This window comes from Pezoporus occidentalis, unplaced genomic scaffold (genome assembly GCF_034315485.1).
Source record: "Pezoporus occidentalis ecotype Australia unplaced genomic scaffold, CSIRO_AGI_Poc_V1 ctg82, whole genome shotgun sequence".
Taxonomy (NCBI): domain Eukaryota; kingdom Metazoa; phylum Chordata; class Aves; order Psittaciformes; family Psittacidae; genus Pezoporus; species Pezoporus occidentalis.
The window spans coordinates 463,274-490,617 of record NW_026916181.1 but is presented as its reverse complement, the minus strand read 5'-3'; the positions used below and the strand labels follow the sequence as shown (position 1 = coordinate 490,617).

Sequence of the window (27,344 nt, the reverse complement as noted above, 5' to 3'; positions counted from 1 at the left end):
CCTGTTGACCTCACTGGAGGGTTGGGGTTTGGTTTTATGCTGTTTCCTATACAGGTCTGCATCTGTATCTGAAAACTTCCACAGTCAATAGATCACAACATTCTGTTTAAAAGTAAACTCAAAATAACTCCACTATTTTTTTTTCATCACGTTATGTTTGTTACTTATACCCTCAAGGGAAACTAATTCAGTAGGATGGGAAGAACCTATCTCTGATCTTTGAAATGCACCACATACCTTTCTAGAAGGGAAGAAGAAAACTGAGATTTACAGTCAAAATAATCAGACACCTGGAGACAAGAGTTCCTTTTCTGTTTTCCTTCTAAAAAATTAAAAGCCATTGGCTAGAAATGGGGCTGTGCATTTAGTAAAGGTGTCACACAGCTCACATCCTGATTATTCTCTTTCCCAAACACCTGTAGGTACCCCCTGCACCTGATGAGGATGGGCTTCTGGGAGAGACAGACATGACCTGTCCCCCTGTAGCTGTTCTCTGCAATTTGCAGAAGTTAAGCAGCAATAATGGAGATGGGTTACACCTACAAAGGGCTGATTCTCCCTCACAACCAGGGTGGGATTTCACTCTTTTGTTATACACCCACAGAATCCCAGAATGGTTTGGGTTGGAAGGGACTTTAAAGCTCATCCAGTTCCACCCCCCTGCCACAGGCAGGGACACCTTCCACTAGACCAGGTTGCTCCAAGCCCCATCCAGCCTGGCCTTGAACACTGCCAGCAATGCGGCAGCCACAGCTCCTCTGGGCAACCTGTGCCAGGGCCTCGCCACCCTCACAGGGAAGAACTTCTTCCTCAGATCTCATCTCAATCTCCTCTCTGTCAGTTTAAAGCCATTCCCCCTTGTCCTGTCCCTACCTGCCCTTGTCAAAAGCCCCTCTCCAGCTTTCTTGTTGGCCCCTTTAGGCACTGGAAGTTGCTCCAAGGTCCCCCCAGAGCCTTCTCTTCTCCAGGCTGAACAAGCCCATCTCTCTCAGTCTGTCTCCAGAGCAGAGGTGCTTCAGCCCTCAAAGCACCTTTGTGGCCTCCTCTGGACTCACTCCAACAGGTCATGTTAGACCGAGTGGAGGCGCTGCCACCACATTCCTGTCAAACAGCATGAAGGGTTTGAGCCTGACATTTAACGATGAAGGACAAAACCTGGAATTACTTCGGAGGAGGATAATGCAAAGAAGTGTGGTAAATGAGAAGCTTAAGAGAAATGTGCTTTGTCGGAACTGACAAAAGACCCTGAGCACCCCAAAGTTGTGGTTTCTAAACAGAAGGCTGCCTATGTACCAGTTGCCACAACACAAAACACAATAGTTTAGCTGTACCAACTGGAAACAAGCCTCCCAACTACCCCTTGCACCTCTGGGCAGCGTGCCTGATTCCTGATAGTCAGCAGATGACTGGGTACTTCAGTCACTCTCTCCTATTTTAGCCTCTTCATGGTAAAGCTAATGTGAAAGCAAGATGTATCTCCAGATAGTTGCTCTCTGCATCATAGCAGATAGCATTTCAGTACCAGCCACTCTGCTTGAGAAAGAGGCAGAGACGCCATGTCCTCCTCCTCCTCCCACAGGCTTAGTCGTGCCCTCATTACCATGCCACGTGCAGCTATCAAAGAGAATAAGCAGAGCTGCCAGGAAAGCTCACCAGGCACATGACTCTGTTTATGGGAATCATTCCAGGTCTGATGTTGCCACCAGGCTTCAGAGCTTCCTGCACATCCTTGGGGATAAGGAAAGACTCGTTGTACCAGATCTCAAACTCTGCAAAGCAAAGCAAGGGGCTTTAATGATGGAAAAGACAGGGGTAGATTGCTTCTGTCCATGAATCAGATAGGACTCAGTGCTCGTAAACATTCAGATGGGACCTCAGAACCCCAACATCCTATAGAATCATTGAATCATAGAATAGTTAGGGTTGGAAAGGACCTTAAGATCATCTAGTTCCAATCCCCCTGCCGTGGGCAGGGACACCTCCCACTAAACCATCTCACCCAAGGCTCTGTCCAACCTGACCTTGAACACCGCCAGGGATGGAGCATTCTTGAGTTTTAACTATTTGGAAAGTTAGTCTAAAAGGACAGGGCACTGTTAGCTGGCATCGGCTGTGCTTAGACAACTGCTGTCTGTCCTTGCTGCCTGTGATGTGGCCGGATCGTGGTAACCGGTCCTGGGGACAGTCCTCTGGGCTTGTGCAGCCTAAGATGCTGTCCGCAAGGTGGCACTGCTCCTGCACCCTGGAGCCATCCTGCCCGGAGCTGGCCATTTTGGGGGTTCAGCATATTTGGGGCTCAGATTTCAATTCCAAATGCTTTCCCCATCCTGTAATAGCCAGTGATAACACACAGCAGGAATTGTGTCCTTATTAATACTGGGCATTTCCCAGACACCTGCTGTGAAACAGCTGTGCTTTGCTCCACAACTCTGGCATGTTCCCCCATGGAGTGGGAGAGCCTGTAGACCCTGAAGAGGGCTTTGCTCCACAGCAGGGACCCCGGGAGCTGAGCTGCTTTCTGTGCCAGGAGTCATGAAGGATAAATAAAGGTTAAACACAGAGCCCTGCTCTTGTGCAGCATGGTGGACATGATGTAATAGCACTGACTTTGTCCCCTGGTTTTAGCTCCGAGATGACCTCTTCACTCAGGGATGACCCAGATATTGAGTGAGTCCCTACCTGTGTGCTTAAACAAACAGCAGATATCTGGAGCATGCAAAAACACCAAACCCAGATCCAGTGGAAACCAGTGGCAGAGTTTCTGCACATGTATGATTTTGTCCCTGTCTATCTCCTGGAACAAGTCGGGCATTTTTTCAGCATGGGATGCACTGATGGATACAAGCTGTGCTCTGGCAAGTTTGTAGAAAATCAAATGTTGCTGTGTGCACAGCATCCAAATGTTTGCAAATCTGGCACTTGTACACCTACTGTCTTCCATCAGACAGGACAAATCCAAAACACAGCAGGACTACAGTCCTGTTACAGCAGATTCAAATGGAGTGGCCTGCAGTGCAGTGCACCAGAAATCTGCATGCATCACCCTTGGCAGAGGTGTAACTTGTCCCCATGAGGGTGGTGCTCATGAAGAACACGCTAAAATGATCACTCTCTGCTTCCTGCCAAGGCACCCATGCTGCAACACTAGAACCTGAATCTCACAGGGGTACAATAGGACACATCCGTAGTCCAAGCTAAAGCCCTGGCCCAGTGCAGTTCCTTAGCCACCACCTCGACTAAATGAAATCATCCAGCTCAATGTCCAAATGCAGTCAAGCTTTAAGGTCCCTTCTAACCCACAACATTGTGTGATTCTGATTCTAAACTGGATACTGTTTGGAAACTGCCCTGGTGAGGCAGTACCTGAGATTAGTCTTTTCCGGCATTTGTTCACCAGATCCTGGCAGTACTCGATTTCTGCCTTCAGGTCCTGCAGTTCAGCATAACTAGACCTGTACTCTTCCTTCAGCTCCTTCAGCTTCATGATGAGTAAAAACTCCTTCTCATCAATTATGATGTGTCCTTTCTCATCAACATACTCTCCTGGAGGGTAAGAAAAGGAAATTAAGGTTTCTTATGAGGGTGGAGAGGAATGAAGAGCAGTCATTATACTCTGAACCACACAGTAGTTACCCAGTTATACTGAGGTTAACCACACAACTGACATTTCCTTAGACACACTTACTACAAATACAATGCTGCTGAAATTTCTGCTGAACTCCTGAACCCTCTCAGACACCAGTCCTCCCTCAACTGAGGCATGTGCAGTTAAACTTTAAGAGGCCAACAAGAAAGCTGGAGAGGGACTTTTTATAAGAGCCTGTAGGGATAGGACCAAGGGGAATGGCTTTAAACTGACAGAGGGGAGATTGAGATGGGATCTGAGGAAGGAGTTCTTCCCTGCGAGAATGGTGAAGCCTTGGCACAGGTTGCCCAGAGAAGCTGTGGCTGCCCCATCCCTGGCAGTGTTCAAGGCCAGGTTGGACAGGGCTCGGAGCAGCCTGGTCTAGTGGAAGGTGTCCCTGCCCATGGCAGGGGGTTGGAACTGGATGAGCTTTAAGGTCCCTTCCAACCCAAACCATTCTGGGATTCTCTGATTCATGAAGAGGAGGGACCAGGCTGCACAGGAAGACAGCCCACTGGAGGGTATCACAGAGAGCTTTTATGCCTCCTACTGAGAAAGCCCACGGGCAGCCATGGTGAGGGTTTTTGTGATGAAGGGCTGGTCAGCCCTTTAGGGACACTTAAGCCAGTGCTACTGTCCTTTGATAAACATCTCTCAGTTTTTATTACCCTCAAATCAGTTTATTCCTGTGGTTTTCAGCAGCCACAATATACCACCAGTTGGTGAGCAAAGGCTCAAGAAAAGCCATGAAAAGACAGACCCTCGCTTTGATCTGATTTTCTTGTCATTTATCAGGAGAGCTTTGCATATTTCAGACAGACCCTATGGGAAAAGGCCCCTTGGTGATAAAATTCTCTCTAGAGGAAGAGAAATGGAAACCAGCAGAGGAAACTGGGCCCTCATTCTCTCTTATTTCCCACTAATTGCCTGCCATCCATTAAGGGTGTAGTTTCACAGAACTGAATTATTTTGCTGTACTCCCCACATGCAAGGAGCACCATTGCTACTTCCTCACAGAGCACTCTAGACTGCTCTATTACTAAAGCCATTTGTTTCAGATTTCTCCCCCGGCCCAGAGGCTTTTCTTCTCCACTCCTCTGTAGAGTGCAGCAGCACTGACTCTTGGGAGCCCTGCTGCAGGGAGCATGTAACTTGACACACTTCCTAGTCTCATCCAGGCGTATTTCACCTAAAAAACATCTTGCCACAGCAAAGTAGGAAGGCACTTATGCCATATTTTGCTCTAGTACCTTGTAGTTTGGGATTTTGACTTTCATAAATCATGGAATGGTTTGGGTCGGAAGGGACCTTAAAGCTCATCCAGTTCCAATCCTCTGCCATGGGCAAGGACACCTTCCACTAGGCCAGGTTGCTCCAAGCCCCGTCCAACCTGGCCTTGAACACTGCCAGGGATGGGGCAGCCACAGCTTCTCTGGGCAATCTGTGCCAGGGCCTAATGAAATGAAGCTATAGGAGACGCATTTCGACCAGTTAGGGCAAGCGTGCTACCCAGGATTTCTGCACTGTGCTGACCTGCTTTTGTCAGCAGAATGTTGCCTAATCCATCACAGTATGGGGTGAGGAATCAAGCTGACTGCAGCTCACCTCGCTAGTGTAAAGCCTGAGTAGCATGATTCAGTGTGGATGAAGGGTGGAGGACTCGGGTGAAGGATTCAGGTAGCAAAACACAAGCTCAGCTCCAGAGCTGGGGCATAAAGCCTGGCCCTGGCAGGCAGCAGTGATGGTCCAGTGGTCTCACTACCAGAACTGCTTTGAAACCAGCAGCTCCCCTCTTCTGTCAGATTCTTGCTGGCCAGTGTCCACTTACCCTGCTGCCACCGCTCCTGCTGCTGATCCTCCAGAGCCTTTTCGATGCTCTCCATCTCAAGCTTGATGGAGTTGATCTTCTGTGTTACTGTACTTCTTCTCTTCTTCCTGTCAAGTAGGATGCATTTGTTCTCTTTAAAGATCCGGCTGATCTCACTTCCATACTCCGCCTTAAACATCTCAAATGCTGCTGGCTTGGGTGGAGGGGAGCTGCAGCAGAATTCAAACAAAAGACACATAGACATGGGGAGCTCAGTTCTGCCCTGCAGCACAACAGAGTCCATAGCTGCCATAGCTGATGGTATTCCAAGATGCCCTCAAAGGATCCTCAAAGGATCTCACTGTCCTAGCTGCACCCTGGCACCATCTCTGCACCGACCCTCATACATGTACCCCAGTACTATTCCCAGAAGAATGAGTTATTAACATAGAAACCACATTCCTTAGGAGATGCCTCAGAACTGAGTCTCCCCTGGAAAGTGGACCTTCAAGGTCTGAATTTTCAGAAAAAAGGTAATTACTATCCCTCCCGATTGTTAAACAGAAGTGCCTTTGCTCTTTCCTTGCTGGATTCCCAGCACAGAGCAATCAGTCACCTCTGCCAACAAACCCCACAGCTGCATGGGCTCTACAATGCCGCCACCCATGGCTTTGAAGTCTTGCCTATTTAGAAAGACTGAATTCAAAGTGACACATGTCGATCCTGACTTTTCTATGAAATGGCTGTGATGCAAAGGCTTTGATGCTCTGAGGGCTGGAGCACCTCTCCTATGAGAGAGCTGGCCTTGTTCAGCTTGGAGAATAGGCAGCCACTCTTTGATTCTCTGATGCAAATGTGCTTCCATGAACACCAGCTCTTAGTTCAACACAAACCACACTAGGCAAAAGGAGAGGCCCTCAGGGGAACATCACACTCCCGTGGATGCTGCTCTGTACTGCATAAGGTTGTTCTTGGTGTGCAAGCTGGATCTGGTAGCAGAAGGTAGCCAGAAGTCTCTTCATTCCTCCGTCCAGACTGGTCAAAGCAAAAGTCTGGTTATTGCCTTTCCCTGATTGACCTCTTCAGGGCATTTTTCAGACTTCTCAAAGGCTGCATCAGACAGCTTTCCCTGTCAAACTGCTGGCATGGCAATGTAAACAACCACCACTGGGCAGACTGCCACAGCTACAGCTTTGACAGCCACCTACCAAGCTACCTGAAGCGCTCTGGGTGCCTTACGCAGCTGCAGCAGCAGCCTTCGCTGCCAGCCACAGGACTTACAGATTAATACTAAAACACATGCAGAGGTCTTGGAGGAACATGATAACATGTTAAGGTGCTTCAGGAGTAAATTCTCCTGGGACACCTTCATTGTGATGCTCTCCCTGGGCAGCAGGAGCAAGAAAGGACTGGTTGTCTACAGCACAAGCAATGCAGGTGCTCACAATACTTAAGAGCTGCATCGCTTGAGAGCTCTCAGCAAGAAAAGATGATTGATGATGAGAAAACCAGTGTCCTGAACTGGTTTGTAGAGGGCCTTGGCTGAACTCCTGTGAGCTAAACAACCTCATTCTGTTGAGACCATTCTCCTGGAAAGAGTTCTTTGTCTTGGTACCCTTAGCATTTTTCACCCCATCCACTCATCCAGAACAAAATGCAATTCAGTGCTGCCCTCCCATGCTAAATTCTTGCCTTGCTACAAGCAGCTGGTTGGCACATTGCTCCAGTTTTGGCCATTTTCCACTCTTCTGTTTTAATATGGTACCTCCTGACATGATCTGTGCAGCTATTGACCCATTTTCATGACTATGTGGGGTTTTGTGGCTGCACATGTGGTGCTTCTGCAATTTTACTATTAGCTAAAGGGTAAAGAGTGCTGCAATTCTCAAAGACTTCCCAATTAATCATAGAGCAGGGATACCTTCCACCAGACCAGGCTGCTCCAAGTCCCATCTAACCTGGCCTTAAACACTGCCAGGGATGGGGCAGCCACAGCTTCTCTGGGCAACCTGTGCCAGAGCCTCACCACCCTCACAGGGAAGAACTTCTTCCTCAGATCTCATCTAAATCTTCTCTCTGTCAGTTTAAAGACATTCCCCCTTGTCCTGTCTCTACAAGCCCCTGTCAAAAGCTCCTCTCCAGCTTTCTTGTCAGCCTCTTCAGGCACTGCTCTAAGGTGTCCCTGGAGCCTTCTCTTCTCCAGGCTGAACAAGCCCATTTCTTTCAGCCTGTCTCCATAGCAGAGGTGCTCCAGCCCTTGGGGCATCTTTGTGGCCTTCTCTGGACTTGCTCCAACAGCTCTATGTCCTTCTTATGCTGGGGCCCCAGAGCTGGACATAGTATTCCAGAATCTGTGGGGCCTCTCAAGAGCAGAATAGAAGGAGAGAATCCCCTTCCTAGACATGCTGGCCAAGGCAATGTAATAGAGCAACTAGCTAGGGCAGCACTCAAAGCAGATGGAGAAGATAACCATCACCAACATAATTCAGCACGCAGGGTGTCCCTATAACCACTGCTGTCCTACAATGTATTAATGAATCCAAGCAAGCAAGATCTCTGAATCCCTCCTCTTTACTTTGAAGCAGATAGCTGTACTAGGGGAACACAATGCAATCACTTCGGTGTAAACAAACCTCTGGCAAAGGGGATATTCTTCCTCACAGGAAAAGCTTACCTGGGCTGCTGGGAATCCTCCACAGGAGATGGCTTTGAGAGCTCTGCATCAATATTTGCTGTGTCCTGGTCCCTTGGTACCTCTTTCACATCCAGATCCTTAGTGGAAAACATGACCTGACTTTTTGATGGTAAATCCCCTTCCACATCTTTCCAAGAAAGATTGCTCCTCATTCCTTCCTTCCTGGGGGGGGGGGGGGGGGAAGTGGTGAACCAGATTAATTAAATTTTTCATGAAACCAGACCTTGCTGAGGATGCTAGCATTGCTGATTCAAAACACTAGCAGTCTGAAGAGGCTCCTACAAAAGCCTGCAGTGAAATACTTACTGACAAGCGGTAAGATCAGCTTTGTTCTCCTCACAAGTCCTTACCTCCTAGAGCTGAGAAATTGCCTTGTGTAGCAAGTAATACAGAATATAGCACAGGCTGGACTAGATCTCTAGAGAAGGATCACAAGGACAAGAGTCCCACCCTGTCTGGAGTGAAGCATGCCTGCAGACAGGATAACCCTCTTTACCTTCAGAGGAACCTACAAACCAAATTCCCCAGGATCTGATCTAACCCACATCAAAATCAACCCGAGCTCTCTGTTCTTTTCCCTCAGCTCACCTCCACAAACACCACCAGCCTTATCTGCAGGGGACAGTGTGACTTCAAAGGGATACAGGAAAGTGTTTGCTAAATCTCCTTGCATCTCCCTAAAAAACAGAACTGCACAGAGGAGCCCACTGTGTCATGTGGATACTAATGCCTTGACAATTCCTCTCCTCTGTAATACAAGGACTTAGACCAACATAAGAAGGATATGGAGCTGTTGGAGTGAGTGCAGAGGAGGCCACAAACATGCTCTGAGGGCTGGAGCACCTCTGTTGTGAAGACAGGCTGAGAGAGCTGGGCTTGTTCAGCCTGGAGAAGAGAAGGTTCCAGAGGGACCTTAGAGCAGCTTCCAGTGCCTAAAGGGGCTGACAAGAAATCTGGAGAGGGGCTTTTGACAAGGGCAGGTAGGGACAGGACAAGGGGGAATGGCTTTAAACTGACAGAGGGGAGATTGAGATGAGATCTGAGGAAGAAGTTCTTCTCTGTGAGCAGAAAAAGATCCTTTGATTTATAAAAGTAAGGTCCCCTGCATTGGCTGTTTCTACCACTGCTCCCATGGCCAAAAGCCTCCTCTGCACTCACTCCAACAGGCCCATGTCCTTCTAAGAGTATGGCTGGTGGCCATAAGGACACCAGAAACCCTTACAGCGTTAGAGGACCCACAGAAGTTTTACATACTTGTTTAAGCCAGCTTCCTCTCTGTCTTTCCCCATGGGTTGCTGCCAATCACACCTTGACCAAACCTGGTCACTGCGATGACACGTTATCAGAGAAAAGAGAGAGCAGTCTGGCTACTTAACTCACCTGAATGCCTCACCATTCCTCCTGGATTTCTTCTTCCTACCATGTCTGGGTGAAGGAGCAGTGCTGGTGTCAAAAGCCTGCTCATCCTCTTCGTGCACCAAATGGCCATCCACATCAACTACACCTGCCTGGAAACAGGAAGAAATAAAACATGGACCAGAAAGCATTAGATTTGTAACTTTCTATACCACAAAAGCTATACAGCCCTTGCCCAACAGTTATTCCATCCTGTTGTATCATCTAATATGGAAATCTGTACACATTAGCAAGTATTCCAGGGAAACACATCTGTAAGAAAGAAGTGAGAACTAAAACAAGGCCAAAATCATCCTCAAATTCATATGCTGAATGTTTCAGCCACTTAGAGGGAGAACAACTTAGGTCTAGTGTCCCAAAATAAATAAAAGCACCCTCAGAAGTCTGGTGAGGCCCTGGCACAGGCTGCCGAGAGAAGTTGTGGCTGCCCCATCCCTGGCAGTGTTCAAGTCCAGGTTGGATGGGGCTTGGAGCAACCTGATCTAGTGGAAGGTGTCCCTGCCCATGGCAGTGGGTTGGAACTGGATGGTCTTTAAGGTCCCGTCCAAGCCAGACCATTCTGTGATTCTATGGTGATTCTTTGATTTCTGAGCTTCGTATTTCAACAGGGAAAAGTTGAGAACTTGAGGCAATTCATGTTACAACAGCAAAGGAGCCAATTCTAAGATTGATTCTGGGCGAGGCTTGAGCACCAGACATTACCTTATGAAGAGCAGCAATAGTAACAAAGTCATTTTTGTCTATCAGAGCGTACTTGCTTCGCAATCTCGCCTCCACTTCACACTCCTGTTGACTAGGGGAGAAAACAGCCTCTTACCATTGTGTTCAAGGAGGATTATTTCTTATGTCAAGACCTTTGATAATGACAATATCAGATTTCAAAAGAAAATAATTTTTTACCTGTGATCTCATTCCCAAACACCCCACCTTGCTCCTTCCATTCTTTCCATAGCTACTGTAACCTTTATTTACTTTCCTCTTCCTATTTTCTACAAACTCCCTTAGGCCTCGTACACATAGAAGCTTTCTGATGGCTCTTTTAATACTCTACATAACCTTTTAGTGGTCCAGATCAAACCCTGTTACCTCCATTCAGTGCCATCCCCTTCCTTTAACCTAGTGATTTTTCAAACTGAATGATTTTTTTATGGAAAAGCATTATCAGCAGGCTCAAATACACTATACAAGACTAAAATTGAATAGTTAAAAACTACTGAACTACTGAACTCCACTGTTTCAGAACAATAAAATGAGCCCCAAGTTAAAAAAAACTAATAGGCAAAATTTTATCATGAAACCCATTTTGTTCTCAGGTCCCAAGGAAAGCCTGACTGCACAGTGTGATGATGTACTATAGACACTTGTGCTCACTCAAGTTTCTCAAGGGCATGCAGCTTCTCTACAGCAATATCCCACTGTCACACTTGTGAGTTGCAACCTCTACTGCCCAGCAAGGTCGTACAGCTTGATGGGGCAGGGACCGCGGGGGTTGCCCTAATACCCTTATTCTTCTTTGTTCTCTTCTATTTCATGACCTGCAAGCTGCTTGTCCTCATTTTTAGGAGCCTGTCATTCACCTTCCTTCCTTCCGCAACAACTTTCACCATCCACTGGTGACATTTTCAAACAGGCACTTTCTTGCTTTCTCCGATCCCACACCACACATCAGAGAGCACCTCCCTGAAAACAGCCACAGAACCTTCTTATCATGCTCCTGCAATTGTTTTGCGACCTACCTGTGCCACAATCTAAAAAAAAACAAGTAAACCTGATGACTTCTTGAGGCTGCCGTGGTGAGACCACTTTATATCACCTCATCCTACAAGGTCTGCTTTTTCTTTTGATCTGTTTGCAGAATGCCTTATGCAATGGAGATATGCTCCATGATTAGGGATCCCACACAGTTTATGCTCAGTGACGGTATATTTCCCAAGAATTTTTAACCAGTGATGTTCATCCTCGAGAGCCCTTGCACATGATGTATGAGCATTGGAAGTTAGAGGAAATAGTCTTGTGCAGACGCCAGCAGAATTTATCCAGAATTGTGTTTTCCATTACAAGGAGGAAATGACTTTAAACTGACAGAGGGGAGATTTAGATGAGATATTAGGAAGAAGCTCTTCCCTGTGAGGGTGCTGAGGCACTGGCACAGGTTGCCCAGAGAAGCTGTGGCTGCCCCATCCCTGGCAGTGCTCAAGACCAAGCTGGATGGGGCTTAGAGCAACCCGGTCTGGTGGAAGGTGTCCCTGCCCAGGGCAGGGGGTTGGAACTGGATGAGCTTTAAGGTCCCTTTCAACCCAGACCAGTCTGGGATTCTATGACTCACCCATATCACTGTAACTGTGATACCACAGACAAAAGCCTGGTAGCATTTCTTGAACCTTACTGTGATATGCATCAACCTTGGATATCTTACCTTAAAATCAGTTTGAACTGCCTGAATACCTCCCGGATTTGCCTGAGGTTCACTATCTGAGGAAAAGAGGTATACAGTGAAGATGTAAGCAAGCATCTCTAGGCTGTGGTCAGCTGTACTGATTCAAACATTTCAGACTGCAAGTACTCCACTTTCCATTTGCTGGGTGTCCACGCTCATGCAGGATTACCTTTATCCTGAGAGTCAGGCTGGAGGTGGATACATTGCTCACTCTTAGGAGACTTTTAAAGAGAAAGCAATCTGACAGACTACAGTAAATTCCATTTACTGTACAGCCACTGAGGTAATGAATTAATTATAATCATTTCTAAAATTACATAGATGGCATCTACTCACCTTGCAAATTATGATGCTGCTTCTCTTTGCACTGCTGGCCAAGACTGCCTGAGTACTTACACCTGCCAGAGCACTATTGTTAGTCCTCTTACCCATAATAACGAATCAGTGCAGTCAAGCCATACTACTCTCTGTTTTGGAGATGATGATCAGAGGCATGGACAAATAAATAACGGGCAGTCTGCAGATGAGCAAGAATCTGCCTCCAGCTCTCCCAAGGTCCGAAAGACTGGCCCACACTATGAAACACACAATCTCTGCTCTCAACTCTCTCTAAAAGATTCTTGAGTGTCACTGAAGACACCCTTCCCTGTGTAAAACTCCTTAGTCCTTCCGTGCTTTCCCTGCTCCACATCACATTTTGCAAGTCAGGTAACACACACCTTCATGTATGCCCTTATTCTGCTCCACTCCTGCCCGCTGGAGGGAGAAAACAGGGACTTTGAGAGAAGACAATAATTACATGAAATGAGAGAAAGTGTCTCAAGTCTTCTGTTCAAACTAAAGGGTTATCTGTTTCGAAAACACTCTTCCAGCAACTTCTGCGCTCTTGTCACAGTGGCTTCTGCTCACAACCAAACCAAATTTCACAGTAGCTCTGAGTGTGCATTTGCATTTCCATCTTCTTTCATTTTGCTTGTTTTCCTCTTTGCCCAGGCAGGAATATTTGTGTCCACAGGATTTCTGCTGCTTTTTTTCACAATCATTTTACAGTCACTAGCTAGTTTCAAGTCAAGAAACCCAGCCTTAATGAACCTGTCTCTGAAAGACTGGACAGGTTTTGGCAACACACCTTGCAAAGATTTAGTTTAACACTGGCAGAGCAAATTTTTGTCATTAATTATTTAAAGAAGTTCCAAATAAACCAACTCAAAAGGTTTCAGGACTGAGGAGAAGTCTCCTCAAGCTTCTGAAAAAGCAAAAATTGAATGAAAACAAAGAGACAGTCCTTAACGCACAAAATAAAAAACAAATTAAATTACTATTCTGTAACACTTTCAGGGTTAAAGACAGCCTCTTCAGAAGACATTTCCATTGCTTCTGTCCCAGAGTAAAATGAGATGGAATCAGTATTTATGTGCTTCTCCACTAGAAAGCTACTTACATCAATTTCATCAATGGCTCCTTTTAGGTATCTATGGACTTGAGACTTAATCTCTTCTATCTGGACGTGAGACAGAGGGTCATAAGTCATCAGAGAACGATTCGCCTGAGAAAAAAGGTGAACAACTGAGTATCAGCAAATCACAAAAAGCTAAGTAAGTGTGATGAACACCTGACGTGGCTCTAATGTGCCCAGGAAAGCCTTGTGTTTAATTTCTGATTGCGACTCCACACATCATCCAAGTTGATAGGACATGGGACGTGGGGACATGCTGGAAGCAATGCATCCCCTGCACATTTCAATCACACAACAGGAGGGCTTCGAGAGTCTGAAAAAAAATAGGTGGGGTGGCTAGGGACTGAAGCTACAACACAGTCTCACTACGATCTTCAGAGCTTTGCCTAAACCCCAAAAGACAGTGCTGAAAGCTGAAGGAAGAATACAGTCATGCTGAGTGCTGAGTTAGCTGATCCTACTGCAGAAGAAAAATCAGGACAAAGCTTTAACTAGGTCCCATCTAAGACGCTGCAACCTATTCCTTACCAAGCTGTCATGTACGGCCAGTTCCTGCTTCAGAAAAGCAATCTCCTTCTCCAAAGCCTTCACTGTCCCCTAGCAGGAAAACAAAAGGGTGAGCAAATGACTAAATGCTATTGGAGAAAAAAAAACTACAGAAAAGCAACATTAAACTGGCTGCTAAAAGATATCATAGCGATACACCAGCTCCCCCAGGGTTTACTGTCAGGTTTGCATCAGTGAAGTAGCAGCTCTGGAAATCATTTTGCCTTTCATTAGCTTCCAACAGGACAGCTTCTGTTGTGTCCTGGGTGTACTGCCTGCAGAGTCAGACCAAGCCTTCAAAGGAGGGCCACCTGGCTTTTAATTTCACGCTTTCCTGAGCTGGTACTGTAGGGGCCATCACATTCTGGACTATGAGATACTATCTCAAAAGCAAAGAAGTGTGGAGGTTTCCACCCTGACTCTTACCGAACTCAGCAGGAGTTCTGACATTAACTTTAATAGAGGAGAAAGTCCCCTGTGATGTATTTGATTGAATTTCTCCGTAACATGGAATATCTTCAAGCATTCACTATTTAGAATGTGTTTTCAGAAAGGTGTGGACACACAAATCACCTTGGGATTCAGGGAGAATTGGATACTGAGCTGCTTTTTAAGTGATTTGTTGAGCACAATAGCTTTCTTAAAGAAAAGTTAAACACTGCTGGATTGGGAACACCCCTAAGGAGAAGGACTTGGTGGTGTTGGTCAATGAGAAGCCAACCCAAGCCATTCTAGGATTCTATGATACTCTTTCAGCTACTCTTTCCCACTCCACACATCTCAGATGAAAGGCACTGAAGAGGAAAAGACAGTTTGTTGCACAGCTTCTTCTGGAAGCCATTGGAGGAAACTCCACAGCTGTTTTTCTGCTTGCCAGTGAGATTAGACCATGAAATAAGGCAGGGCTCTCACGCACCACATGTGTTATGGATCAGATGGCTGTAAACTTGTTCCTTGGGCCATCAGTAATTCATAGAACGTTTACTGCTGCCAGCTCTGTTTCAGCTGTGAAAGTACACTCAGGACATCTGAAATAGTATCATCATTTTCTGTAAGTTTTTTCCTAGTTTAAACAAGTTTTGTAATTGTGGCAAAAAAGTTCTTTTACCAGCAGCAATGGGGATAATGCTGTGTAAAGCTACAGGTAGGACTGTAGATCATTTCATAGAACTATAGAATGGTTTGGGTTGGAAAGGACCTTAAAATCCATGTAGCTCCAGCCCCTTCCACTAGACCAGGTTGCTCCAAGCCCCATCCAACGTGGCCTTGAACCCTGCCACGGATGGGGCAGCCACAGCTTCTCTGGGCAACCTGTGCCAGGGACTCAGCACCCTCACAGGGAAGAACTTCCTCACATCTCATCTCAGTCTCCCTTCTGTCAGTTTAAAGCCATTCCCCCTCATCCTGTTCTTACCTGCCCTTGTCAAAAGCCCCTCTCCAGTTTTCTTATCAGCCCCTTTAGGCACTGGAAGCTGCTCTAAGGTCCCCCTGGAGCCTTCTCCAGGCTGAACAAGCCCAGCTCTCTTGGCCTGTCTCCGTAGGAGAAGTGCCTAGGAATTTCCCCACAGACCACGGGAGTAGCCCAGAACATAGTATCTCTGCTAAAAGGTCAATCTTATCAGAAAAATGAGGGACTTGTATGCATGCACTTGAAAGAATTACCACATGGCAGCGAAGACATGACCATCTGCATGACTGTAACATGTAGCATATTCAAGGTAACTGTAATTAAATACCAATGAAAAAAGGTTTAATACTAATCCATTTCATCAGTTACCTAAATTTAGCAAATGTCAGCTCAGCTGATGAGTGGTAATTCATTACACTATCAAATCTCTGGTTTTTAAGGTCATTATCTTCAATATTAATGAACCTGACAAAAACTGCCTTCCTCTCTTCCCCTTCTCTACGTACCTCTTGGTCATATGTCTCATTGAGGACTGGCTCTGTCGTGACCCATTTCATTCTGTTAGCAAACCGAAGAGAAGACAACTGAAAAAGATATTAGCAAGGATAGAATTTTCATAATATGTTACTTCTTAACCATATCAGATCCCAGAACACAGAAATAAAAAAGCTATTTAACTGAAGGGAGCAATATAGGATTTCTTATTCTGGGATCATATCTTCTAACGCTCAGTGGCTTCTGTGTGATTAGCCAGCTTCAGATGATGTCTTTGTCCTTTCTGTTCTGCTTGTGGACAGCTCTGTGTGTATCAGAGCAGTGATCTCCAAAATACCCACACCCACTTCTCATAAAAACAAGACTTACATCCCAAAACCTCCAAATCACACATCAATGGCCTTCGAGTTTAACTCCTGCAATTGTGGTATCCTGAGACTAAACCCCTACCACCTGAAAATCCTCCTCTTGATGCAAAGCACAGTTGCTGACTCCTGAGCAATACTGTTCCTAGATGCTATCAGAACACAAGAAGATGATAAAACAACTTTGCCTTGAAAAAAACTACCCAACAGATTAATTTGGGTTGGTTTTTTTTGCTACATACAAACATACATACATACATTTTTCTTGGCAAAAAGCAAAGTGATTCCCTTCAAGGATACCACCAGCAGAGCCAGCAGAGATAAAGATGTCACTGTCCCACTCTACTCAGTGCTTGTCAGGCGACTCCTGAAACACTGTGTTCAGTTTTGGCCCCTACCACACAAAAAAGATGTGGACAGGCCAGAGAGGGTCCAGAGAAGGGCCACAAAGATCATCCAAGGACTGGAAAGCCATGTGAAGAAAGGCTGAGCGAGCTGCGCTTGTTCAGCCTACAGAAAAGAAGGCTCATAGGAGACTCTATCATCATGTTCCAGAATTTAAAGGGTGGCTACAAAAAAGATGGAGACTCCCTTTTTACAAGGAGTTTCATGGAAAAGACAAGGGGCAGTGGGCACAAGTTACTCCTGGGGAGATTCCAGTTGCACAGATGAGGAAAATTTTTCACAATGAGAACAATCAGCCATTGGAATAATCTCCCCAGGGAACTGGTGACTCCCCAGTGCTGGACCCTGTTAAGACTGGGCTGGACCTGGTGCTGGGCCATGTAGCATGAGTCATGCTTTGCCTGTAAAGGTTGAACCAGATGATCCTTGAGGTCCCTTCCAACCTGGGATTGCAGGATTCTGTGATTCTCTGTGTTACAGATGTGGTTAAGTGGATTCAGTTCACACAGTGAGACTTTTCTCAATTTCATTATTTCACAGGTTAAAAACCCCCCAGTGTTAGGAAGATACTCCCACTTCCTAAAGCAGCAGAAAGCCAGCTTAGCTCTGAACCAGTGCAATCCCACTGACCTCGTTATACTATGTATCATTCAAATGCATTCGTAGAGTTGAACCATCAATAATTACCACTCCTTAGTGTGCTTAGATTTTAGCTGCTTGTGCCTGCTCTATTTCGGGCTCTCATTTCTTCCCCTGGGCCAGTTACCACTCATCTGTTTGCATCACAAAGCAGATTGGTAAGAGCAATCTCTTCTCTGAGCCTTTGAGATAAGATGAATTAGGCAGGATGTTGCTCTGGGACTCCTGCCATAGCCCTCCAGAGACCAGTCTTTAAACCAAGCTACAGCCAGTTGTAACAGTATCAAGAACAAGAGTCGCATTCTGCAGAAATCAGTTTAACTTACAGTGTGTTCCACATGTGCAGCTTCCCCACAGACATTTGCCACTAGGACAGTATTGCAGTTTCTCCCTGGGAAAAATAAAAAAAAAATAAATAAAAGAATAATTTTCTAAAAGGCAAATAATATAATTAGGGGGTTCATTGTTTCTTTTTTTTTTTAATGTATTATGTTCTGTGCTGACTAAAATAAGAGAAAAAAGAGCAACAAAGAACACAGCCAGTTTGTCCCTCTAAAGTTCCCATGGGTCCAGAGACACAGTGGCACAGAATGACTGAAGAATAAAGGCAACAGGCATTTCTCACGTGGTGACGATGCAGTAGGAAGACAAGAACACAAACTGTGAAAGCCTGAAATTGAGAAAACTGGAGCAGAGGATTTTAAAATCCCTTGGCCTAAATCTAATAGTGGGGAACCTGGCAGGATGTGGTCCCTGCCTTTCCTAAACACAAGACTCAGCTCAGAAATGCCTTGAACATCACTCTCCTTTCTGATGCCTTTGGTTACACCACACAAACCCCTACAGCCTGTTTTCAACTGCTTTCTCCTCCCATGTCTCCAGCATTCCAGAAGCACAAGCCTGGATTCATGATGTGCCTCAGCTTTGGGTTTATCACCTGCAGCCTGATGCTAATGCAGGAGCGCCTGAAAAGGCTTGTAACATGCTGTTTGGGTTTGTTTGGGTTTTTTTGTGGCAGCTTTTTACAGCATTCTAACTAAGGTTTTGTGAATTTCTACTAGTTTGAAGAGTGTGGGCTTTGCACTTTCTCCTGCACCTGCTGTTTTATTTGATGAAGAAAACCAGACATCCTTTGAACAATGTTGAGTTCTGTGTGTTTCTATGTTATGACCTTACAACTAGGAACTGTCGGGGCCTGCTATGATGCACAGCTCTTACCCAGGGAGTCCTTGAGGACGTAAGTGAGCTTGCTCTGCCGGAAGGGGATGTGGTCCCTCTTAGGATCAGCCAGGGCAGTGATGACTTGCTCCAGGAATGACAGAGACTTGTTGATGTATGTGGCCTCCTTCAAAAGCTGTCCTTCAGACTGTAATGCAAGATCAAAAAGCAAAACTTCCACAACACGTACTTCTGGTCGAACTGCAGGACGGAGCATACTCCTCACTGAGAGTAAAACTCTGTTTGTCTCTGAGGGTAAGGAGCTAATTCAGACCTGATAAATTCACGAGCTAGAGCTTTCTTCAGTTTGAAAACAAGTTTTCAGAGACCTCAATTTTTCATTACAAGTTTACAAGGACCACTGCCTTTCCCCCAACAGGGTAAATCATGTTTTGGCATGGGGCTGATGAAGTTTCTACTCTGCTCAACGTAGAATGTCACACAGGACCTGAGAAGCTTTCAGTTGTTGAGCCCTAACACCCTGAGAAACTTTTGATAGTTTGCCTGCTGTAACCAGAATTTGCACTGTTGCTGCTGGAATGAAGAGGAAAATCAGAAACTCTTTGAGAAATTACAGACTCAAATTAAATGAGTCTGGGTTGGGTTGGAAAGCAAACGCAGGATAGGAGTCACATGTGGACTTACAAATGATACACAGCAGCTGCAAACAACTGATCACCTTCTGACATGTCATCATGACTTACAATTTGTCACAGTGTCACCTATTTATCACAGGCTGAATTCTGTTGCGGGGAAAACCTGTAATTTCACCTCTATCTTGTTGATTACTGGGCTCATCACCACAGACTGAAATATTTCTTCCATCACTTACTCCAGACTTGCTCTGTCTCTCTGAGCCTGCCAGATCTATTAAGTTGATCTTAGAGTTAACACATTTGATGTCTGAGAAAAATCTGAAACGAGACTGAGGGAGAAAAGAATATAAACTGTAGACAAAACTGAAATACAGTAAAAAACAGATGTGTAAAGATCCTCAGCCACTGGAGTCCCCAGAAAAACTGCTGAAGCACTTACCTCAATGTAAATAGTAAAGATGCAATGGGACCTGGACGAATGCTTATTCAGTGCATGCTCTGCTATTACTCTTTTGTTCTCACCCTGCAAATGAAGTCAAAATTCAAACAATGTTTTTAAAATTCTGCATGGGTAGAAATTATAAATCCACACACTTAAATAAACGGCAATTCGATCTTTGCTCCATACAGACTGTAACTCCAATCAGTTGGTTTACAGAATCACAGAATTGTTAGTGTTGGAAGAGACCTTCCAATCAGCTCATCCAGTTCCAATCCCCTACCACAGGCAGGGACACCTTCCACTAGACCAGGTTGCTCCAAGCCCCATCCAACCTGGCCTTGAACACTGCCAGCAATGGGGCAGCCACAGCTTCTTCGGGCAACTGTGCAAGGGCCTCACCTCCCTCACAGGGAAGAACTTCTTCCTCACATCTCACTAAATCTCCCTTAAATCAGTTTAAAGCCATTCCCCCTTGTCCTGTCCCTACCTGCCCTTGTAAAAAGCTCCTCTCCAACTTTCTTGTCAGCCCCTTTAGGCACTGAAAGCTGCTCTAAGTTCTCCTCTGAGCCTTCTCTTCTCCAGGCTGAACAATGGTTAGGGCAGTCAGAGTGGGAACTCACCAGGTTTGCCTTGTTTTCTTACTCAAAGGCCTCTCAAAGCACTTCATGGGGGGGGTTGAGAAAGGTCACAGTTTACTATAATAATGCCTTTTACTGGAAACTATTTCCACTTTCGATGCTCAGCTCACAGAATTGTGGCTTTTTGAGAAACAAGTCAGGCAAGCCTTGCTCAGAGGCAATACCTCCCTGGCTGTTTCAGTTTCTTGAATACTAGAAACCCAAAGCACTCCCCAGGCTTCAAATGTCATAGAAAACTCAAACATACACAATAGCTACAAATCTGTAATGCCTGCTTACAGGAAAAGAAAGTGACATTGAAAATTATGTGGTAACTGTTTGTTAGAAGTGCCAGGCTATCACAGAGCAGTGCTGTCAGGCTGGCAAGACAGAAAAGGAAACGGAAGGCTCTACGGCACAGAAATGCTGCTGTCAATAGGTTTCACAGCCAGAATCTGCCTGGCTCTAAAAGGACGATGACTTCTGAGAGCTGAAAGGTCAGTAACTGGCTCCACGCTAGGCAGTATAAATCCACGAGCAAGAAAGTGAAGAGCTTCAGGTATCAATACTATCAAGCCCAGTCCACACATGAAGAATCACAGCATGTGGCCAGGCTCCTCAAAGTTTGGAGCTTTCTCTGTGAACCTCAAACCACAGGCAGAACTCATCTAAGGATGCTGAATGGGTCCCCAGGCCCCACTTGCACTTCTTTTATTAACAGATCTCAAGCTAAGTTACATTATCATTATCCTACTCTTTAAAAAGAAAGGGAGCTCCTGCCAGTCACAGAAGCTGGCTTAGGATACCACAGTCACATTATTAAAAAGGTAAGTGAAATACTTTGAGGACACCAGGTGGTTCCTGCTATGAATACACTTCCTGCATACAGAACCAATTATTTATTCATGTTTTCCTTAAGAACTAAAGCATCCACAGTAAAAGAAAGATGCAGATATAAGTAAGCAAACTCCCTTCACAAATCTAACCACTTGTGTGAACATCCTGCTGTAAAATCTGACTAATGGTACCTATGCCATGATCATCCCAAACTATCTGCCCAAGATGCTACTGCGAAGACTCTTTCCTTGGAACATGGACATAGCTAGGTCAGGCGGTGTGTTTTTTCAAGAAGAAATTCCACTGTAGATCATCTGGTTGGTCTAAAAGGATCCCAAACATTGGACGCTTTCTACTAAGCCACTCACCAACACCCTTATGTGATAACCAGGGTCATGAAAACAAATCTTTTGGGCTGTCTGGGATCTCAGCCTGCTGATGGGGCCAGTGAGATAAACCTTTTGAAATGAAGGCATTCTGTGGCTGCCTTCTGTATTTTGGTGCTGTCTGAAACCTCCAATGCTACTACGTTCTGTGGTCTCACCCCAACATGTTTCTTCCATCACTTGACTTGCTCTGGCATAGACTAAAACCAGAATTTCCCCAAGGAGATCTTCCAGAACCTCTGTGCCAGAACATGGGCTACAAGGAGTTACCAACTCTTCTACGCACACGACAAAGGGAACAAAGAGGGCTGAACCTCCCCCCAGCCCTCCTGGCCACCCAACTCCTGCTCTACTGCCTCCTCCCTGTGCTAAGCCAATAAACAATTAGATGAAGTGTAATATTTGTTTTCTCTTGCCTTAAAAAGGAGACTTAGAGCATCTTCTTCGAGGCTAATTTTATGTATAGATAAGCCCTTTACATAAACCCCTTCTGGGCAATCCACGATAGCCATCTGCATGTCACTGCTCCCATCGCTTGTCACGTTGGACAGAAGGTCAAACAAGGTCTCATTGTAGATTTCCAGATAGGATATTCGAACAGTGATGAGTGGATCAGTGGATTGTGCAGTTGCTTTGAAGACCTATACAAAGACAAGGAGTTCGTCAACAGCACTGCTAGTTCACAAACAGAATAATTAGCTATTTATGGTGTTCCAGAAAAGCTATTCATAACTTTCTGAACAGCTATAAGTGCATCCACGTGTGTGTAGCTAATTCTGAACAGGAGTTTCCTGAGGGCTGACAGGGCTAGGTCAACAATTTTAATATGATTTTGCAAAATGGAAGTGCTGAAAACAATACTTTTGAATGCCTGCTTACGTTTGAGAAGCAGCAAGTAAACAGGAACAACCTCTGCAAATGACAATAAAGCATAACTACAGAATTCTTTCTGTCTTTGTTTCACAGAATCATCAAATCACTGACTAGTTTGGGTTGGAAGGGAGCTTAAAGCTCATCCACTTCCACCCAACCCTGCCATGGGCAGGGATACCTTCCACTAGACCAGGTTGCTCAAAGACCCATCCAACCTGGCCTTGAACACTGCCAGGGGTAGGGCAGCCACCGCTTCTCTGGGCAACCTGTGCAAGGGCCTCACCACCCTCACAGGGAAGAACTTCTTCCTCACATCTCATCTCAATCTCACCTCTGTCAGTTTAAAGCCATTCCCCCTTGTCCTGTCCCTATATGCCCTTGTCAAAAGCCCCTCTCCAGCTTTCTTGTTGGCCCCTTTAGGCACTGGAAGCTGCTCTAAGGTCTCCCCAGACCTTTCTCTTCTCCAGGGTGGACAAGCCCAGCCCTCTCAGCCTGTCTCCATAGCAGAGGTGCTCCAGCCCTTGGAGCATCTTCGTGTCCTCCTCTGGACTCACCCCAACAGCCCCACGTGCTGCATGTCATCTGTCTTTGTGGAAGTGGAAAGCATTCTGTGTCACTGCCTAAAGATAAACAGACCTGTCCCCTCAAAGCACTGCTAAGCTTGTGCCTCTGAACAGGGACATATCTATGTAGCAATGGGACCGACAAATCAGCATATTTCCAGCCAACATCATCCCAATGCTCTTAAACGTCATCATTATCAAAGAACAAGGTCATGGTGTAGTTAAACAAATCCAGAAAGTAACTATGTTTTACAGACTCCTTTAAATCTTTAATGATCTTATCTTACATTAAAAGAATTAAAAAAACCCACTGCTGGAGATAAATTTATAACTTATTCACCATGTTAAAACACTTCTATGAGTATCAGCAAGAGCTGATACAAGAGATGTCCTTGCTATTTCTTCCAGCTTCTTTTCCCAGTCAGATCCAATACCTGCTGTATAGCTCGTGGTATGATTCCTCGATGCTTGTAATCAGCAGTTGCTCCCATCATGGTGTAAGTTTTACCAGCCCCCGTTTGCCCATAGCACATTATTGTGCCTAGAAAAGATTCAAAAGCAAAAGAATAAACTCTGGAGGTAACCTCTGCATTTCACAAATGGAACATCAACAGGATCTCTCCCTCAGATCAAATCTCCACTTATTGTCAAAATAAGGCCAAGTGCAAGGTCCTACACCCGGGTCAGGGCAATCCCAAGCACAAATAAAGGCTGCAGAAGACTGGATTGTCTCCTAAGGAGAAGGACTTGGGGGTGCTGGTCCATGAGAAGCTCACCATGACCTGGCAGTGTGCACTTGCAGCCCAGAAACCAACCGTGCCCTGGACTGCATCACCAAAAGCATGACCAGCAGGTCGAGGGAGGGGATTTTCCCCTTCTAGTCCATGCTAGTGAGATCCCCCCTGCAGCCCTGCATCCAGCTCTGAGGCCCCAACACATGAGAGATGTGGAGCTCTTGGAGCAAGCCCAGAGGAGGCCATGAACATGCTCCAGAGGGCTGGAGCATCTCTGCTATGGAAATAGGCTGAAAGAGCTAAGCTTGTTCAGCCTAGAGAAGAGAAGCCTCCAGTGACACCTTAGAACAGCTTCCAGTGCCTAAAGGGGCTGATAAGAAAGCTGGAGAGGGGCTTTTGACAAGGGCAAGAAGAAAAGAGGGAATGGCTTTAAACTGACAGAGGAGAGATTGAGACGAGATCTGAGGAAGTTCTTTCCTGTGAGAGTGGTGAGGCCCTGGCTCAGGTTGCTCAGAGAAGCTGTGGCTGCCCCATCCCTGGCAGTGTTCAAGGCCAGGCTGGATGGGGCTTGGAGCAACCTGGCCTAGTGGAAGGTGTCCCTGCCTATGGCAGGGGGTTGGAACTGGATGAGCTTTAAGATCCCTTCCAACCCAAACCAGTCTGTGATTCTATCATTCTATGTTAATAAAAATAGCACCAAGTTACCATTATAGCCAATTAAAGCTTCGGACACCAATTTCTTTGCCACTGTCTCATAAAGCTGTTCCTGGGAGGTGTTGTGAAGGACGCCATCCATCCTAAAGCTCCAGCTGGTCTGCCTGCTATTCATAGCTTCTTTCTTGGCATCTTTTTTGAGGCAAATCTCTATGCTCTGAAACCCAAAAAGAGAGGAAGTTAACTTTGATAACCATGAAGAGTTTCAGCAATTGTTGTCCAAAAAGAAAAAATATGCACTGAAGACCTGGAGACCAGGAGGAAATGGAGCACAAAGAGCACTATTGTCATACTGAACCTGATGGTATTTTCTGCTAATGCATATTCTAAAAAAAAAAAAAAAAAAAAAAGAAAGAAAGGTGGCTCAGCTCATCTATTTACCCCCCAGTGATGTGTCTGATCTTGTGTCCCAGAGAAATTATGAACTAAGCAAGAGAAGATGAAGGGAGGAACTTGCATAAGGGAGGATAGAAACAGACTGTTCCACAGGTTGGAACTGAAGTTACCACTGGGAATTCCTCAAGGATCAGTCAGAGTCCCAGTCATTTTGAGGATTTCCTCTAGTCACTGCATCACCAGAAGTGTGCTTTCCGTAGTCACACTTGCTGATACAAAACCACAAGCCTCTGTCAGCGCAGAGGAGAACAGCAAGCAGGACAAAACAAACAACGTGCACCAAAATGTGTGGCCTTAAGGAGTGGAAGAATTCTGCATTTCAGTGGGCAAAACTGAAACCAAATCCCAAACCTTTCACACGTGCAATCTCTTTTTGTCTACCTTGTTATCTGGCCCAAACTTGATCATATCTTGAGCAAAATCAGCTGTTGGCTTGACTCGCACGAATGCGTGGACTCTCTTTCTTACTAGATACATACTAACTAAAGAGGGAAAAAAGGAAAAAATCAACACTGTTGCATTCCCTAAAAAGAAATGTAATGTTATTTGGCATGAAAAGGCAAGATACAGAGTAGTCGAGTTTAAAAATAAAGTGTTGACAAATGTTCAATTGCAGTCTCTATTGTTTATGAAAAGCAACTGTGGGCAACCAGTTGCTGAAAATTCTTTCCAGTATTGTTCTGCTCAGAATGCTGAGTGTGAATACAGAGAATTACTGATCATGATTTCCTCTTGTGTACCAGGCACATTAGTGTTTGACAGCACAAGCTTTCCCTCCTCTCAGGCTTGCAAAGAAAATAATTGCAGGAATATGAGAAGCATTTTCTTTTGTCCAGCGTTTTCAGTGTGTGAAGGCACTTGCAGCCTCCTGGTTTGTAGTGTCTGATCATCCAGAACTCGATTTCAGGCTTCTGAGGTTTTGAGTAAGATGTGCTGTAGGTGAAACCATGCCAAAAGGATCTCAACAACACTGCAAAGGGCTGTGCAGTTGTTGGTATGCAAACACTTCCAGTGCTCTGAACAGCAGTTACCTTGTTTACAGTCTGGATTGATTGTGCACTTCCCATATTTTGGAATTAGAACCCCTTATTTATACTAAGCCATAAGAATATTTTGAAGTTCCTGATGAAGACCTGATCTTAGAGTTTCCAGAAGAAAAAGAAAAAATCATGTGCCTGACAACTGATGACATTCTTATTCTGAAGGTCAGTGTGAATGCAGGGAGTGGCTGTCAATACCCAGTGACACTAAAGGATCTGCTGACCAAAGCTGCAGGTGGGCTCAGAGGATACATCAAGCTGCTTAAAAAGCTGCTTTAAACCCCTGGAACATGCAGATCCTGTGTTTTACCCCCACGATTTCCTACAGACAGCCTGTGATCAACAGTTGTGTGATAATCTAGGGACAATTTCTAGTTTCAAACAAAATATTTTCTAATTGTTGTATATTAATCACTGTGCTCTCTCCAGCACCTTATCTCCTGTGACTGCTCTAAAAAGAAACGTCGAACTGTGAGTTGGACCAAGACTTCTCAATATTTAAAACAGAGGTGAGCATTTGCATGACTACCTGGTAAAGGTAATGTGGGCTCCTTGTACTCTTCCCAGGTGATCTCAGTGATTGCAACACATGACTGCTGTGGAATCCAAAATGGTGCTAAGTTTCCATGCTCACAATCTCTTCAGATTGGGAGACAGTCTTCAAATAAACGATCTGTGAAAAAGCACAGTGATAAAGAAGTGCACGGATATCCGCATAAGGATCTCCTCTAAATGACACACACATAAAGCTGCCAAGACATTTGCCAGTACTGTGTGAATAAACACTGAAGCAGCACAGGTACAAGCTGAATGGAAGGAGAAATGGAGCTTTAAAGCTGGGAGCCAGCATGGAAATGCTGCTCATCTGGTTATCAGGATTGTAAGAGGTCACAAAACTCTGCTATACAAATAGAATGTTACAGTGGTATGCGCCTTATTTCATAGAATAATAGAATAACAGAATCCCAGACTGGTTTGGGTTGGAATTGACCTTAAAGCTCATCCAGTTCCAACCCTCTGCCATGGGCAGGGACACCTTCCACTAGACCAGGTTGCTCCAAACCCCGTCCAGCCTGGCCTTGGAGCAACCTGGTCTAGTGGAAGGTGTCCCTGTCCATGGCAGGGGGTTGGAACTGGATGAGCTTTAAGATCTCTTCCAACCCAAAACAGCTTGTGATTCCGTGACTCTCTAACAGGGAACAGAGGTTTGCCAGGGCCAGCCATGCCCACGGCCTTGCTTTCTGGCTCAGGGGCCAAGGCAGGTGATCTGTCAGGGCCTGGGGTAAAGCGGGGAAAGAATCATCCATGTTGTAGAGAGCAAGGCCTGTGGAGACACCACCTGGGGTGGGGGCAACACAGCCTTGCGGGGCGGGGGACGACGACGAGGTCCTGAGAGGGTTGATGCGGACTGTAGGGCCGGCACTGCCGGGGGAGGCGGGTGGCAACAAGGCCCTGCTGAGGGGCTTGCTCCCGGGGCAGCCCCGCCCATACCTACCTGTGTCCCGCCTCAGCCGGGCCGGGCCGGGGCGAAGGGCGGCCGCAGCGGTGCCAGGGCTGTGTACACCGTTGCCATGGCAGCCACCTCTTCCGCCCACTTCCGGAAGAGGGTTATGACGGAAGTGGGCGGGGTGGTG

The 27,344-nt window shown here is 45.8% G+C and overlaps 1 protein-coding gene across 5 annotated transcripts in view; it reads right to left on the bottom strand.

The window, feature by feature from the left end:
- The window catches only part of KIF9 (kinesin family member 9), a 30,905-nt gene extending 3,573 nt beyond the window's left edge, over positions 1 to 27,332 (bottom strand). Inside the window, exons 1-20 of one of the 5 annotated variants that reach the window (XM_062603898.1) lie at positions 27,206 to 27,324; positions 26,240 to 26,383; positions 25,052 to 25,152; positions 24,266 to 24,431; positions 23,261 to 23,367; positions 21,807 to 22,031; positions 19,548 to 19,631; positions 19,345 to 19,437; positions 18,513 to 18,660; positions 17,621 to 17,685; positions 15,897 to 15,974; positions 13,965 to 14,033; positions 13,422 to 13,526; positions 11,960 to 12,015; positions 10,246 to 10,336; positions 9,508 to 9,635; positions 8,107 to 8,289; positions 5,454 to 5,662; positions 3,364 to 3,543; positions 1,654 to 1,769 (exon numbers count right to left, since the gene is read on the bottom strand). In XM_062603898.1, the coding sequence (XP_062459882.1) occupies positions 1,654 to 1,769; positions 3,364 to 3,543; positions 5,454 to 5,662; positions 8,107 to 8,289; positions 9,508 to 9,635; positions 10,246 to 10,336; positions 11,960 to 12,015; positions 13,422 to 13,526; positions 13,965 to 14,033; positions 15,897 to 15,974; positions 17,621 to 17,685; positions 18,513 to 18,660; positions 19,345 to 19,437; positions 19,548 to 19,631; positions 21,807 to 22,031; positions 23,261 to 23,367; positions 24,266 to 24,431; positions 25,052 to 25,147 (2,199 nt within the window). In that variant the 5' untranslated portion in view covers positions 25,148 to 25,152; positions 26,240 to 26,383; positions 27,206 to 27,324. Of the gene's footprint in view, positions 1 to 1,653; positions 1,770 to 3,363; positions 3,544 to 5,453; positions 5,663 to 8,106; positions 8,290 to 9,506; positions 9,636 to 10,245; positions 10,337 to 11,959; positions 12,016 to 13,421; positions 13,527 to 13,964; positions 14,034 to 15,896; positions 15,975 to 17,620; positions 17,686 to 18,512; positions 18,661 to 19,344; positions 19,438 to 19,547; positions 19,632 to 21,806; positions 22,032 to 23,260; positions 23,368 to 24,265; positions 24,432 to 25,051; positions 25,153 to 26,239; positions 26,384 to 27,205 lie in introns of those variants that run through there. The other 4 variants (XM_062603895.1, XR_009961823.1, XM_062603896.1 and 1 more) reach the window with 4 other exon arrangements.
- Between the last annotated feature and the right edge of the window lie 12 nt (positions 27,333 to 27,344).